Source organism: Polypterus senegalus, chromosome 5 (assembly GCF_016835505.1).
Source record: "Polypterus senegalus isolate Bchr_013 chromosome 5, ASM1683550v1, whole genome shotgun sequence".
Taxonomy (NCBI): Eukaryota; Metazoa; Chordata; class Cladistia; order Polypteriformes; family Polypteridae; genus Polypterus; species Polypterus senegalus.
Genome location: NC_053158.1, coordinates 147454736 through 147470374, shown reverse-complemented (window position 1 = coordinate 147470374; position 15639 = coordinate 147454736). Strand labels below are relative to the sequence as shown.

Sequence of the window (15639 nt, the reverse complement as noted above, 5' to 3'; positions counted from 1 at the left end):
TATGATTTTTTGTAAATATAAGATGTCGTATACACTAAAAAAGACATGTTTAGAAAACAATGCAAATATAAATGTAATAGAGTCATTCAAGCAAATGCTGCATTGCTGCAACCCTTATAGCTTTAAAACAAGTTCAGAAGTTTTCCCACAAGATACACTGTCTGCATTGTGGCCTGCTTTTTTCAGTCTTAGTAAAATCTGTAATCATTTTAAGCTGAGATTTAAGATGTGAAGTCATTCTGAAACTGAAATTTCTGTATTTTGTCATGAGCTTCATTTGCAAAAAAAAAACAATATGGGTAAACAACATATAAAGTACTCTTTACTAATTATTACTGTGATGAGCATTTCATAGTTAAAGCCAAAAGTAATTAAGCATGTTCATAAAGCTAGACTGAATGGAAGATCTCTACATGTAGCAGGAATATTGTGTATCATAAGAACACCTTTTTGTATTGCTGTTAGGGTATAAGAGTACTGAGCAACAGACTGATACATTGTAGTTAAGAAAATGAAAATGTGCCAATATTTTTCTATTCAATTCCAGGTTTTAATCCCACTAACTCGATGCAATGCTCATAAAGAAACCATACAAGGCCAGTTAAAAGTGAGAAATCCTGGTGCTTATCTTCTTATTTTTGATAACTCATTTTCCAGGTAATATTTACATTTAAATTATTGCAATTTAAAATCAGCAAAATGGAGTGCTTTGTGTTTAGCTTCCTGCTCATCTCTGCTTCAAAGATGACCTTTATTTGTAGAAGGGATGTGGTTTGTTAGTGCCTAGCATGCTATACCAGCATACACAAGCCTCAATGTTTAAAGGAAAATAAGGACTCTATTAGTAATTGATTTTTATATCAGATAAGGACTTCATAATGAACACAATTGCAAAGTGTCTTACAAAAAAATTAACAACATAATTGAAGATGACACAATGGCGACCTGAATGTGAATAGTCAATGATCTTCTGCAAATTCATATAAATTGTGTTTTCTTTCGCAATGTATATGTATAAATATGTAACCAAATTTTGATCACCCTCTGGTTATTCTTATATAGTGGGTGTTGTGTTTAAAAGAAATGTGCTTTCTCTCCTGATATACATGTAAGAGCCTCATTCTCCTGCAGCTTTTCACTTAGTGTCTTTTTTTCAATGTTTGCAGCAGTTAAGCTTGTATCAGCACTTACCATTAATACAGTTGTTAGCAGCTCATTTTAAAAGTCAGTATCCAACTTGCTATTATAACCTTTGTCTTCAAAAAATTCAGTTTTTGATCTCAGTTAACTTTTTTTTTTCTGAAGTCAGTCTGATAAATTAGTTTATTTGCAGTGAAAATTCTGCTCCTTCTAATTCTGCCTCTTATTCTTTAATCATCTTTCCACTTCTTGGCTCTGACCACAGTGTATCTGGATCTAGAGGGCGTTCTGAGATACTTCTAATGCCATTGTACCTCTGTCAGTTTAGTTTCAGATGATGCTTAAACAAAATAAACAGTGGCAGTGTTAAATACATTTGATAGCAAATGCAAAATCAAAAATGTTAAAGATTTGCACACAGACCAGCATTATGCTATTGATTTTTCTCTACTTAGTAAACTATAATTATGTCTCATCAGCACTTACTGCTTTATTTTGTATATAATGATAAAGGCATTTTCTGCTTCAGTTTAACAGTAGAGTGACAGGCAATCATTTGTTTGATAATTAAATCATAGATAACAATAACTTGGCACACATGGAAAGGTATAGTCTGGATGCATTTAATTCTTAAATAAAATGTATTTTTCATTTACCTATCATTGTATAATGACTCTGATATTATGTCACAGAGTCAAAGACTATTTTAGGTCTGTTTAATACACATATTAAAAATCTGTCATATGTGCCATTTTTTAGTTTTGTTTTGAAGTACAAATTAATTTCAAAACTGTAAAGTGGAATTAAAAGTCTAGAGGTAAAGTACATTTCTTTTCTTTTCCTTTTCAAGGTTTGTCTCCAAAAAGGTTTTTTACCACCTGGCGATTGAGAAGCCTATAATCTATGATGGAAGCGATTCTCCATAAAGTAACACCAGTTTGTATGCTGAGTATTAGTTTACACTTTTTAAAACTACGTTATGAGTGTGTTTAGAGTGAAAGTGAAGTGCATAAAATATTTTCTATATATTAAAGTGTATATTAAGTGATAGTTTTTAAGGATGGTGTTTATTTATGCATTGCATTTAATGATATTTAGTAATCAGTTAAACTTTTTCGATTGAGAGTAAAATTGTGCACCTGAGTGCTGTAAATTTTTAAACATGTTTTTAAAAGCAGATACTAACCCATACATTATATATTTATATAGATTTTTTTTCAACCAAAAATAAATTGCACTTTTTGAAGAATGTATAAATATGAAAAGTACCAAACATATGCATACAGTGAAATATATATAGTAATTTATAATACTTCAAAATAAGCTTTGGGCTTAATTATGCTATAGCAGGCAAGATTGTATTTCCATTTTGAGTTAATCAAATAGAGAATATATTTAAGAATTACCTTTATTTTATCCTTGTTCTCCTCCAAAATTATTTAACAGTTATATTGAACTGTTAGGGTCTTGCATGAATACTACAAAGTCCTCTTCTCAGTTAAAATTTTCCCATTAGGTTAATTTACTGAGGTTATCAAGCAAGCCCAAACTAATAATATTTGGATTATTTTAAGAAAAGTGTTCCTAAATTTGATGTTTAGAAACATGTTAACTTCTCTTAAGTTCAATTGCATAACAGCTTTTCATTCATTTATATTATATGTTTAAAAAACAGAATACTTAGAAGACTGCATTCTTGCACTACTGATTGTTGGGACACTATTAAAATAGACATTTACTTTTGAATAGTTAAGGTTAAATAAAGTACTTTAGTACAAAATCTTCAACATATAAGATAACTGAATAATAAATTATTTATCGCTCACTTACACATGTGCTAGAAACTAAACAAAACTAACTGCAGCATTTTTGTCAGAAGCAACATACAGAAATCTTTAACTCTATTTTTGGCCAGAGCTGAAAATAAGACTGTTCTCTCTCTCTTCTATTTCTGGTGTAAGACTAAAAACCACATTGTCTTGGCATTGCATTTTCCACTCATCTCTGTAATTCAGTTTCAGTGTGCAGAGAGTATCCCAGCAGCACTGGGTTCAAAACAGGGGCTCATCACCATGAACATTAATGCATTCAGCAACACTCACTCACTAGAGAACAGATTAACAATTGACTTAATATGCTCAGAAAAACTGAATAAAATTTAAAAAATACATGTAGACACAGGGAGAATATGCACACTCCGGACATACACTGACTGGGTCAGAATTTGAATTCAGTACCCTGTGGATGTAAAGCAACACTGCTACCTCAGCAGCAGCCCACTGCACAATGTTCCATTTTCGTTATATTAAAAAGTATCCTGTATACAAGCCAATCAATAAGTTACTTTTGTAAACACAAGTTTTATTAATTTTAATTGATACAAAAATTTCATTAAGGCTCATTATTTTTTTGTTCATACTTCAAACAGTCCTTACTAAATATGCAACTTTTACAGTTTATGAGAAATAAACCTTTATTGTGAAGTTAAAGAATAGTTTTATTTTACCACTACTGCTTGATGAAAATGTGTGTAACTGCAGTGGATATCCAGTATTATTTAGCATAGTTCATTTTTATCTCATTGGCAATCATCATATTTTCCAGCATCACCTTTTTAAAAACAATCAAAAATGGTTTAAGTACATTCCTTCGTTTATTTAAAAAATAAAAATGGGTGACTTATCTCCATTGTAATATGAAATACAGGTAAAATGCCGTTACAATTAATATCTTTACAATGAAATTTTCATTACAACAAAGTATTTTTATGGTCCTGACAGCTTCCCCATATGACACGAGTCTATAGAAATCTTGTTACTACGAAGTACATTCAGCAGATACTTTCATTACAACAAAGTGCACAAAAGACCTTGACATGCCTGAATGAATCATCCACAGAGCAGTTAGTTCTGTGGCCGCAGCTCAGTTGTGTACAACGATCCCCAAACAGAAACACAAATTTTTTTTGTTTCTTCGAACTTTCCTCATACTTTTTTTTTTTTTTGCCTTTTTTGTTTCCTGCGGTTTTCAGTGGTACCTTTTGCTTATTGCTCGTCAACATTAGAAAAACATCCATTGGAATTTAACTCATTGTCACCCTCCTCTAGAAACGGCAGACATAAAAAAACGATAGAAGTTCCTATTATAAAAAAAAACGTTAAATCTTTGCAGCTCTACATTGCAGCAAAAAGAAAAAAGATGTTGCCAGTGAATTTAGAATTTCGCCATCAACACTGTCAACTTGCTTGAAAGACTGAGCAAAAAAAGAAGAAAAATCTCGGGTGGCAAACATATGTGAACTGCTACATTTGAAGAAGTTGAAAAAGCAGTTTTTATGCAGTTCAGTGATGATTGTTCAAGAAACATTCCTATTAATGCGGCACTCATTCAAGAAAATGTGAGGTTTGTAAACTCTCTTGCGACCTCCCCCAACTAGACAGCACGACAAAGAGCAACCTCGAAGTGCGATCTCCACGTCTGTATGGGGCAATAGCAGGCTCACAGCTATGCTGTGTCTCTCCGCCAAAGTAAACAGAAAAGATCTCGGTAATGCAAGGTTAGGAGCACGTACATTGTAAATGCAGATAATAGGATTACTTGGTCACTGACCTGGCTACAACCCTGCCTGACTTCTTTGTCTGTGTATAGCAGAGTGGTAGATTTCTGTTTCAAGCTGAATAAAGCTGGTTTTGCTAAAGTACTGAGACTAAGCCTCATGTTTTGGGGTGCAAGACAGGAACTTATAGTGCAACCCCAATCTTATATGATTTGCTTCTGTTGGGCTTCACTGAAGCACTGTGAGCCTGCTGTTACCCTGCTCCAGCAACGGGCAAACAGTCTTCCACAGACACTGCAATCGCACTTCGGGACGCACTTTAGCGTGTCGTTCCCATTGGGTGGGGAGTGGGGGAGGATCCCAAAAGTGTTCAGAAACCTCACAATATAAAGAAGAAGAAAAGGATGATTCTGCTTCTGATTGATAACTGTGCTGCACACCGCATGCTTCCACATTTAGATAATGTTCGCGTTGAATTCCTCCCACCCAATTGCGCAGCAGTGCTTCAGCCATTGGATTTGGGCATTATTCGCACCCTGAAAGTGTATTATGACAAGGAAATGCTGAGAAAGATTCTCGTCAGCATAACTTGTAGGCAGGAGGAGATTAAAATTAACGTGAAAGAAGCTATTGAAATTATTGCAAACGCCTGGACGCAAGTTAAAGAAAGCACTATAGCAACAAATACAGAATCTCATTACAACAAAATTTTCATTACAACAAAATATTTTTAGGTCCCTGGGAGTTCGTTGTAACAGAATTTTACCTGTATAAAGAAAAACGTAAAGAATAATTGTACTTTGAAAATAAAGAAAATATCATGCTTGTTGAAAAACACTTCCCTGTTTTGTTTAATTGACTTTATAATTTTAAACCTCTCTATTTGATTCTTTGTCTCTTGGTATTACATATAAGGAGTACCACATATAAAGAGTAAAGTGTTTTTCTTTATATTATTCATTTCAATGGAAATTTTCAATTTTTAGATTGTCTTATACTGTCATTAAGATATATTTATATTTATACAGTATATATTAGGGCTGTCAAAGGTAAAGAATTATCAGATGTGATTAAATTCAAAGGTATAACATTTTATATTTCCTTAATTGCATTTAGCATGTTCACTGTTTGACACCCCTTTGCTGTCTAAGCAGATGGTTTTCAAACTGGGGTACACTGCTCTGGCAAGGTTGACATTATTTTAAAAACTCAATTCCAACTTTAAAGTTTGTCTTTTAATTGCCTAATTTTTAAATAAATATATAGGCAACATAAACTTTATCAATTGTTACATAAACTTTATAATAGCAGTGGTCCTTCTATCAGGTGGCATGTGAGGGAACTAACAAGCAAACAAAAAAGAACAAAAACGGTTTAAAAAAGGGACTGTAAAAGACCATTAGTTATACAGAGGCTGACCCCAAATTGCCATGCTCAGCAGCACTACAGTAATACCTTGACCATCGCCTTTCTCCTGTTCTGCGTTCACCACCTGCTCACATTGACTTCAAGTTAACAGTTCCATTTGGATTCCTCAGGCGATTGCTGTCTTTCTCACTCCAAACGCTCGCACATGCAGGCTGCACAGTGTGTCTGTGCCTTTCTCTTACGTGGCCAGTCCTGCAGCAGTACAAGATTTTTAGTTACTAAAATATACATATCTTGCATTGCATTTTAGTGTTATTAATATTAAGCAACAGCGGAAAGCCTTTGCTTCAGACAGCTACTAATGTTTGCTAGCCCTCATTCTTCTTTAAAAATAAATACAGGAATTGGCTGAATTTAGAAGCAGAACTGTACTTAAAGGTATCAAAACTGGAACCCAACATTGACATAAGGGTCCTATAAAACTTAAAGACACCAAACTTTTCTTTGACTAAAAGTCATGTATAACTTTATTTTTCTCATTCTTTTGATCTGGATTCATTCCTTTGTACATTAAAAATGTTGAAATGTAAGGGTTTCTGATTTGTACTCTTTATGAATCCATGTCACTGTTGTTACATGAAAAATAATTAATTAAAAAAGCATTTGATGCACATAAGAAAAACTAAAATCCATACAAATCACACAAAAAGTTACCTGCAATCCCCAAATGCAATATTAGGGAAAGTCGTGGGAGTTAAGAAATCTCACTTTTAGTTGTGTCTAGTAAGAGTTCAGTACTTAACAATTTAAAACTGAAAAATAATGGTAGAACCACTAAATATTTAATTTCTTGGAGGTGAAATGCCAAAAAGGTTTAAAACCACTGGCCTAGAGATATCATGTGGTGTATAATCAAATTATGTGTCAATAGTTTGTTGTCGATGAGCATTTGATCTGAGTAATAGGTCTACTAGTATACAAAAGAACGCAGTTTGATTAATGTCTCGATGCATGCTCAATAATCCAGGTAAGGAAATTCTAGAAAGTTGATTCTGTTCATTTGGACATAGTTTTTTTTTTTTCGATACGTTTTACCACTCATCCAAGTGACTTCCTCAGTCAGAAGCAGTTTGATTAATGTTAGCAGTAACCGAGATCAAGATTGTGCTGTGCTCAACATTATTGGCTTTATATAAATGGGGGCTCCGACTAGATGGTAAAATATTTTGGGGACCTCATCTTAAAAGTTTGGAACTCCTAATCTTAAAGTATCTAGATTAATAGTATCTAGTATTCTAACTATGGCTTAGAATAACAACATTTATGATGGTTGCTTTTAATTTAAAACTTTTCCAGATGGTTTAAAGGACAACATTGTCACACCTTGTAAACATAGTGCAGGTAAATTTAAATATCACAGAAGTACAACATACTTGGCTTGTCACTTAAGAGTAAAACATGCATGATGTTAAAAACTCGTATGATAGGCAGTAAAATCTGTGGCAGTCTATAATTTATGAATGTACAACTCACCTTATTTCCATGAATGAAGTAAAATTTAGAGCATTAACTGCTATTTATTACAGAATGGATTTAATCAGACTGCATGCCACTAAGTATAGTTGATGATACAGGATTGAGAGACATCATTCAGTACTGTATGACAATTCTTTAATGGGAAAGTTGTGTCACATATCAAGGATTTATAAATAAAACGCACAAGTCTTTGCAGTTTCACCAGCTAAGACATTCTACATTAGTGCCATTCAAGGGGAGTGCTGGACATTGCTGAACTACCTTGGATAAACACACAATTAATCAGTCGACATTATGCAATTTATCACAATTAAAAATTTTAAAGTTTCAAGAGCCCTATTATATATATAATATTTATATATATATTGTGAAATAGGGCGGCCCAGACACACACAGGCGGACACCGTTTCAGCTATCACCACACGTTTATTCACAGTTCTACTATATACAAAGTCTTACGTGCACCGCCACCAAGCCCCACAGTCTCCCAAAGTCCAGGCTGTCAATAGCCACTTTCTTCTTCTCACACAAATCACACTTGGGCCTCTCCTCGCTTCCCCTGCACCGACCTCATCTTCCTCCTCCCCGACTCTGGCCTTGATTGCAGTGCAGCCTACTCCTTAAATAGGCGGCTGATTTTTGACCGCACCCAGCTACCTGTGACAATATATACTGTATATATAATATATCTAATTTCTCAACACTATATAATATAGAAATGACTTTTCAACTTAACTTGATTTACAGTGCTGCTTTAGTTTGGGGAGTGTTTTTCCTGTTTTAAACGGTAATTTTTGATATTACTTAAATCAGTTTAGAGGTTTGGTACAGAGTTTGTATTGTAAATATACTGTAAACATATTGCCATTATTCTAAACTATGTTTAAAAAAATGTCTATGCAATATTGCACATAATGTATGAGTAAAAACTATATTAAGCAGGGCCAAAACTATTTAACTAAAGAAATTATGTATATTTTTTATTGAGGGGTTTGCACTTGTTCCATTAAGTAGCATGTCAATATTGAGAGTGTAAACTGTTTCCTTACTGCCTATGCAAACAGTGTTGTTCCTTCAATTAGCTGTTTTGGCTTTAGTTGTTTTCTTTAGCAAGAATCATAATAAAGAAAATGCTGACTATTGTGTTTCACTTTGTTCTTGAAGTGTTTTTATTACACTAGATTGTGTGTCATACCAGTATTATATATGTTTTTATCCAGCAATTGTTTCTGTAATAAATGTGCTCAATCATTGATAAAAATGTTTGTTTTGCAGAAATAAAAGTACTAACTTGTACAAGAAACCAACAAAGAATATTTTGTAAGCTAAAAACAACTGAGCATTTAATTACAAAACAAACTACTTGGCAAAGTTTGATCACAAAATTAGTTAATGTTCACATCACCTTTTGATTTTCAATGGCCAAAACATTTTTACTCTCTAAATCCTTTCCTTACAACTCATATCTTACAGACATGGCATAAATATAGCCACTTTGCTGTGCACTTTCCCTAGTGTTGTTGTGTTCTTTAAATCTCCCAGACTTGGTCTTACAAGTGCATTATATACTGTAGTTTCAGTATAACCTCTCTTAACATGTGTTCCGTACATCAGGGTACCTCTTTAATTTTTTTTATTATGTCTGGTTAAGAAATGTGAAGAATGTTTGAGGACCTTAAAGTCATAATACTGTACGAAATATATATATTAACGGGAGGCCTGGAGATGCAGGGGATCGGGAGAGGGGCAATTCCTACCCCAGTACGTAAGAGGGTAGCCCTCCGGGATTGCATGGGAATCACGAAGCTGGGAAGCTCAACCTTGTGGGAACCCGTGGCCACAGCCAGGAGGCACCTGGATGGTTCCAAAGCCATGGTATGCAGTACTTCCACCACAGCAGGAAGTGCTGCCGGACCAGGAAGCAGATACACCCAGAGTGCTTCCGGGTGCCCATGCAGCACTCCCGCCACACCAGGAAGTGCTGCAGGAAGGTCATCAGGGAGCACCTGGAGCACATCCGGGTGCATTTTAAAAGGGGCTGCCTCACTCCATTCAGGGAACCGGAGTCGGGAGGCAGAGGACGGAACTTGAGAAGGAGGGAGTGGAGGAGGCAGAAGAAACAATAAAAGTAAAGGACTGAGTAATTGTAAGTTGTTATATCTGATTAGTGCACTGTGTGAGGTACTGTAAAGGACAGAACATAATAATCTAAATGATAATAATAGTGTATATTGTGCTACATTTTCACTCCTCCTATTTTGGCCCTTTTCATGTTATTAAAATGCTTAAAGAACCCCCAGGGTTACTACACTGGTGAAAATAAAAAAACATTTTTTGTTGCTGAAAATATAGTAATCTTGCGTTTAATTTTTAGAGTCTCTCTGTCAGGTAAGAATTTTAAGTGATGTGCAATTTAAATTTGAAAATATAGTATATTTACATTCTTATTAAATTGACAAACATGTAATTTAAGACTTCTCTCTTATGAGTACAAGAGTCCTCTTCAGATCGCTCATCTTTTAAAGCATCTCTAATCTGAGGGCTGACAAAAATGCATTCCTTAATATTGTAATCTCTGATCTGGGGAAATTTATTTCTCAAGTTCATGCATCCCATTTGTGCTTTATCCATTGCATTGACAATGTTTTTCATAAGTCCAAGTTTGATATGCAGAGTAGTCAACAAGTGGACTCTGTACCCTTACCAGGAATGGGTGAGGCATGTTTCAGCCACCTCTTTCTAAACAGTAAATTATTTGGTACACCTTTATTTGGTATAACTAAGCTGTAACTTAAGCAAAAGTGCAGTCACATTTAGATTCCCACAGATATTCCACTTATATTTCTGAGACTGGATGTTTTCTTTTAGTAACTTCATGTTCTCATGCTACTCTTACATGTTACTAGCATGTGCTACAGGTTCAGAAAAAAATGTATTTCCATTATTGAAAAGGAGTGCTGACTTTTGTGGAGTCAAGAAACATGCACCACTCATGCACTTAAGTGTTCATGACCAAGAGTCTTCATACAGTAACTGAAATAATAACACATGTTTAAATGTAATAGTGCTAAATATTTGAAAAAAATACATATTTGTTTATTTTTATTTCAAAATGAAATTAAATGATGTAAACATGAAGGTGGTGTCACAAGAAAGCGAGCCTGATAGAAAAAAAAAATCCAATTCCATATTTGGATTCCTTGGCAGAAAATTGTTGTTGACCAGTATTATTAGTGACATATGGATTCTACCTAAGATTTAATGCAACGGTCTTGGGGTCTGCCACATACTAGAAAAATATGAAGATTCTCCTCCCTGGTTTCCCTCAAGCTTATACTCTCTATCATAGATTCAAAAAGTAAGAACATGCTAACAGATTGTGCCATAAAGGGAGTCAATAACTTTCTCTATTGCATTGCTGCACTGTATTTTTTTTGTTGCTTATTAATAAACTCAGCAGAGCATTGAAGTTCACCCTTAACAACTTTTTCAACAATATGGCAATCAAAGTAATCTCTTTATTGAAAAACAAGCTAAGAGAAGAAAGCTTCCCTACCATTTCCAGCAACAATCTTGCATTCACTGCACATTCTGGCTGTGTTCTTTCATTGCTTGGCTTCATATTGTGCACCTGTGCCTGAAAATGTAGACAATACCCAAGATTACATTGAGCTTAATACATTTTACATGAAGGTCAGTACTGTGAGAGTGATCCTATCTCTAACAACCAGAGTTTCTTTACCTCACTTTAACATTTTAGATTGTTCAATTACTTAATCAACCAATGTTCTAAGCAACATAAGATCTTAATTGCCTGGGTAGAAAACTGTTCCATCTCCTCCTCCTGTCTAGCCTTTGCACCTAACTGTATAAAATATATACAGATAGTTTTGTTGGTAGTGCCTCTTGGTCTAGAAGCTAGCTTTAGGAATTAATTAACCATACTACCAGTTTCCATCTCTCATGTTTGCAGTTTTTATATTGGCCAAAAACCTTTATCATTCACTTATCATCTCACTATCATCCTCCCAGAACTTGAAGACCTTAGTGTATTGTAAGCCAATAGACTCCCTTAGAGCCCACAGACTCTGAACAGCGAATTCCGTTCTCAGCACATTATAAACCAACTTTCTTTTTCACAGTTCCTCAGACACCATTGCTTCTACATGATGAAGCAGACTTCCAGAATAAAGTACTCAGAGTGATATTTTTTTTTTCTTTTTTGATAGAGGACACCTATCCCATATTGTGGACAGTGCCTGCAACATTCACCCAATCAGGAACTAGATAGATAGATAGATAGATAGATACTTTATTAATCCCAAGGGGAAATTCACATAATTCAGCAGCAGTATACTGATACAAAGAAACAATATTAAATTAAATAGTAATAAAAATGAAAAGAATTAAGATAAAATGAATCTCACTGTCCGCTTCTCTTCCCTTTCCAGTGTGACATCGTATCTTTCCCATTAGCCATTAATCCATATTTCTACATTTTACACTCTGGCCATTCCACAGGAGCACTTTTTAAATAATCCATCTTTAAAATCTTTTCAATAATAACCTAAATTAAGCCAATTTCTTTCTCATTACACAAAGCATAGAGCAGTTTCCCCACCAGGTGCTTTTTGTTGCTTCAGAAGCCACTATGTCACTTACATATATGGCTCCAAAAATATGATCATACCTGCTCCCCCTAGAAAACACAGTGTTACACAACAGGTCCCCAGTCAGTCCAAACATTTTATTTACCGCTTTTCTTTTCAAAAGTGTCAGTTTAAAAGAAAATCAGTTTTCTATATCTTATACATATATAGGTATATATCTATTTATATCTTTTTTTAATATTATGTATATTGCTTTCTATACAAAAAATAACTTCCTTTATACACACCTTAAAGGCAGCTCTGGGTAAACCTTTTCTTTAACACTTTGTGGAAGACAGTAACTTTTCACAATCTACAGAATGAGTAACTGCTCTCTCACTGTCGTGACATACTGTAAATGTCTTATGTATATCTTTATACGCTCAAGAATTTCTTTGTCTAGTCGGAACAGTTTAAGCAGAACTTGCTGTTTTCCTGTAGATCTTCTGTATACATAACTATTGCAGAGTGGTTTTCGTAATTACTTAAAAAGAAATCTATGCCAGTTTTTGGTGTCATGATACCAGCAGTCATATGCTTTTCGCCACAATTTGGCTCAGGACATTTCTGTCACTAGAACACTTCCACGGTAGAACCATGTGAAAAGGCGGACTTGAACCTTTCAGAGTTGGACTCTGTGCACTACCAAATTCGGTTCAGGGAGCATATTCGAGCATTTAAAATCAAAAGCCTTACAAAGCCTATTGTAGTGTATTTAATTTCCCTTGATTGTAGCCACAATGATTTGTTTGTTGTCTTTCCCCTTTGAAATAAAAACAGAAGAAGCTAAAGTCATTCTCAGGCTGAATCTCATATGTTTCTCCAGCACTAAATAAATTACTAAACTTTTAACCACTTCCTTTCTCTTCCTGCATGGCCACATTTCACACCCTCTCTGGTTTTCAGCCCTTTCATCTCTGCTCAAGCTTAGTTCCCTCCTTCCACATCTATATACCTAATTTGTTTTTTACTTTTCAGTTACACCTGATAAAGGCTGTACAGCTAAAGCACTGTGCCTCTAATGTTCTGTTTTTTTCAGCATGGAAGTAACCTGTAATTATTTCTCCTTAAGTAAATTGTACACTTTCAGGTCAGGTCAGGTTGGGATGCACTGGTACAGTGCATTGCTTTACCCACCACACAACGAAACAGCTCGTGATCCTGGTTGGCAACCCCCAGGCAGACACACGGTCCAGTCCCACCTTCCAAAAATCTATCTATCTGCTCCAGCTAGGTGGTACGTTGGCGTCCCCTACGTCTGTACCAGCGACTTTTGTCCTCAACAATGAGTATCCTGCAAACCGGATCACCCTCGGGGAATTGCACCACATGGCCTTAGTGCCAAAACTGATGCTCCCTCACAATGCAGGTAATTTGCCTTATTCAGGACTCTATGCACAGCCGCTCATTCAATACAGAGTCAAACCAGCAGTACCCAAGGATTCTCCAAAGAGACACAGTACCAAAGGAGTCCAGTCTTCGTCCACCTAGAGAAGTTCACCCTGGATACCACAGATTCCTGCAGCCTTCCCTACCCTCAGCTGGTTTACCAATTGTGCAACCTCAGTGAGATTGAGTGGTTCAAATCTAATTGGAGGATCAGCCTGAAGAACCATGGACCCAGAGATATCCAACATCCTAGCAGGGGGATCAGCTTTAAACAGCTCTTCAAAGTATCCAGCCTAGCAGGTTACAACTGCAGTGTCATCTGTAAGGACCATTCCATCAGCTGCCCTGACTGCGCCTCTCTGAGGAACTGATTCAGATGTGTGTAAATCTTTGATTACTCTGTAAGCAGGAAGTGGGGTCACTAGACCCTAGATGGTGTGTCACTTGCTCACTGATTCCTCCAACAAATGCCTCCTTATCTGCCCTCAGAGCCCTCGCAGCCATCCTTCTCAGTTCCCGGTACATACAAGTTACCATTAAGCTGTGTGCTGCAACTGCTCTCGATGAAACCCAGAGTGTCTTGCGAGATGAAACAACTCCTTCTGGGAACACCAACACAACCCTCAGCAGCCTTCAGGGTCTTGTCACAGAAAGTCTCCCACATCACATTAGGATCAGCAGTCTTATCAAAGTCTGTAAGTTCCTCACACAAATTGCGTGCAAACTCATCAGAAACAGCCTGATCTTGGAGTCGGGCTAGGTCCACCCTCATTTTCCTAGTAGGTGGTAGCCTACTGGACTTAAGTTGGCTCTTCAGAGTAGACACAACAATTCTGTGTTCAGAATTCTCAAACTGGGCACTTCTTTAAACCCTGCTGTTTTGTAAGAGCCTCCAGCATGTGCCCCGAGGATGTGATCGATCTTCTTCACCGCACCACCAGTATTGGAATACCAAGTCAAAGAAAAGGAATGGAAAGTAGCAATGCAGAGAATTCACTCAAGCTCTATATGCACAAAGCATACAGTTATACAACTCAAAATTATATATCGAGCACATTTGTCTTGTCTTAAACTCTCGAAAATGTTTCTAGGGCATGATCAGACCTGCGAACGCTGCAATCAAGTCCCAGCCTCACTGGGTCACATGTTCCGGGCTTGCACCAAATTAACATCATTCTGGACCAAGATTTTTAATTACCTTTCAGACAGCCTTGGTGTCACAATCCCTCCTAACCTATTAACAGCTGTGTATGGGGTTCTCCCAGATGGGTTTATAGTGGAGAAAGACGAACAAATTGTGATTGCATTCACTACACTTTTGGCACGCAGGCTTATTCTGATAAACTGGAAGAACCCAAACTCTCCTGTTTTAAGTCATTGGGAAACCAACGTGTTATACTATTTGAAATTGGAAAAAATCAAATACTCAGAGGATCTGTACAGACTTTTTTCAAAATATGGCAGGATCTAATCAGTAATATTTTAAAACAAGCTCTTAAAGCACAGAGGAAGCAACTATTTCCGTATTTCTTTGTCTTCTGCATTCATCTCTATTGACTTATCAAACTTATTATTTTAGGTATGTTTACAAGCCTTAAATTTTACTGGTGTGGCTAAGGCATCACTCGGGTCCCAAGTTGAAGCGGCCCATCCGGGTAGGCACGTGGAATGTCTCATTATGATCATCTTCCTTTGCTGTTCCAGGAGCTGTGTAAACTCTACACACCTGGCTAAATAACAATGATGGGAATGAGTATAACATAGAGCAATATACATTTTTTAGGAAGGATAGAACAGAAAAGGAGGTGGGGTTGCTGTTTATGTGAAACAGAATTTAAATGTAAGTCCTCTTCAGTTGAACAACAAGCCCCATCTTAGTGAGGACATGTGGCTTTGCCTGGAAAATATTAGGGAAGGAGGTCTTATTTTAGGAGTGTGTTATAGACCACCCAATTCAGACAGTAATTTCAACACACATATTTTTAGTAATATCAAAAAGGC

The 15639-nt window shown here is 36.0% G+C and overlaps 1 protein-coding gene across 2 annotated transcripts in view; it reads left to right on the top strand.

Moving 5' to 3' along the window:
• The window catches only part of LOC120529572 (FYVE and coiled-coil domain-containing protein 1-like), a 238352-nt gene extending 234412 nt beyond the window's left edge, over positions 1 to 3940 (top strand). For both annotated transcript variants that reach the window (XM_039753478.1, XM_039753479.1), the window contains 2 exons: positions 548 to 657; positions 1991 to 3940. In XM_039753478.1, coding sequence (XP_039609412.1) covers positions 548 to 657; positions 1991 to 2066 — 186 coding nt within the window. In that variant the 3' untranslated portion in view covers positions 2067 to 3940. The remainder of the gene's footprint in view (positions 1 to 547; positions 658 to 1990) is intronic.
• The last annotated feature ends 11699 nt before the right edge of the window (positions 3941 to 15639 follow it).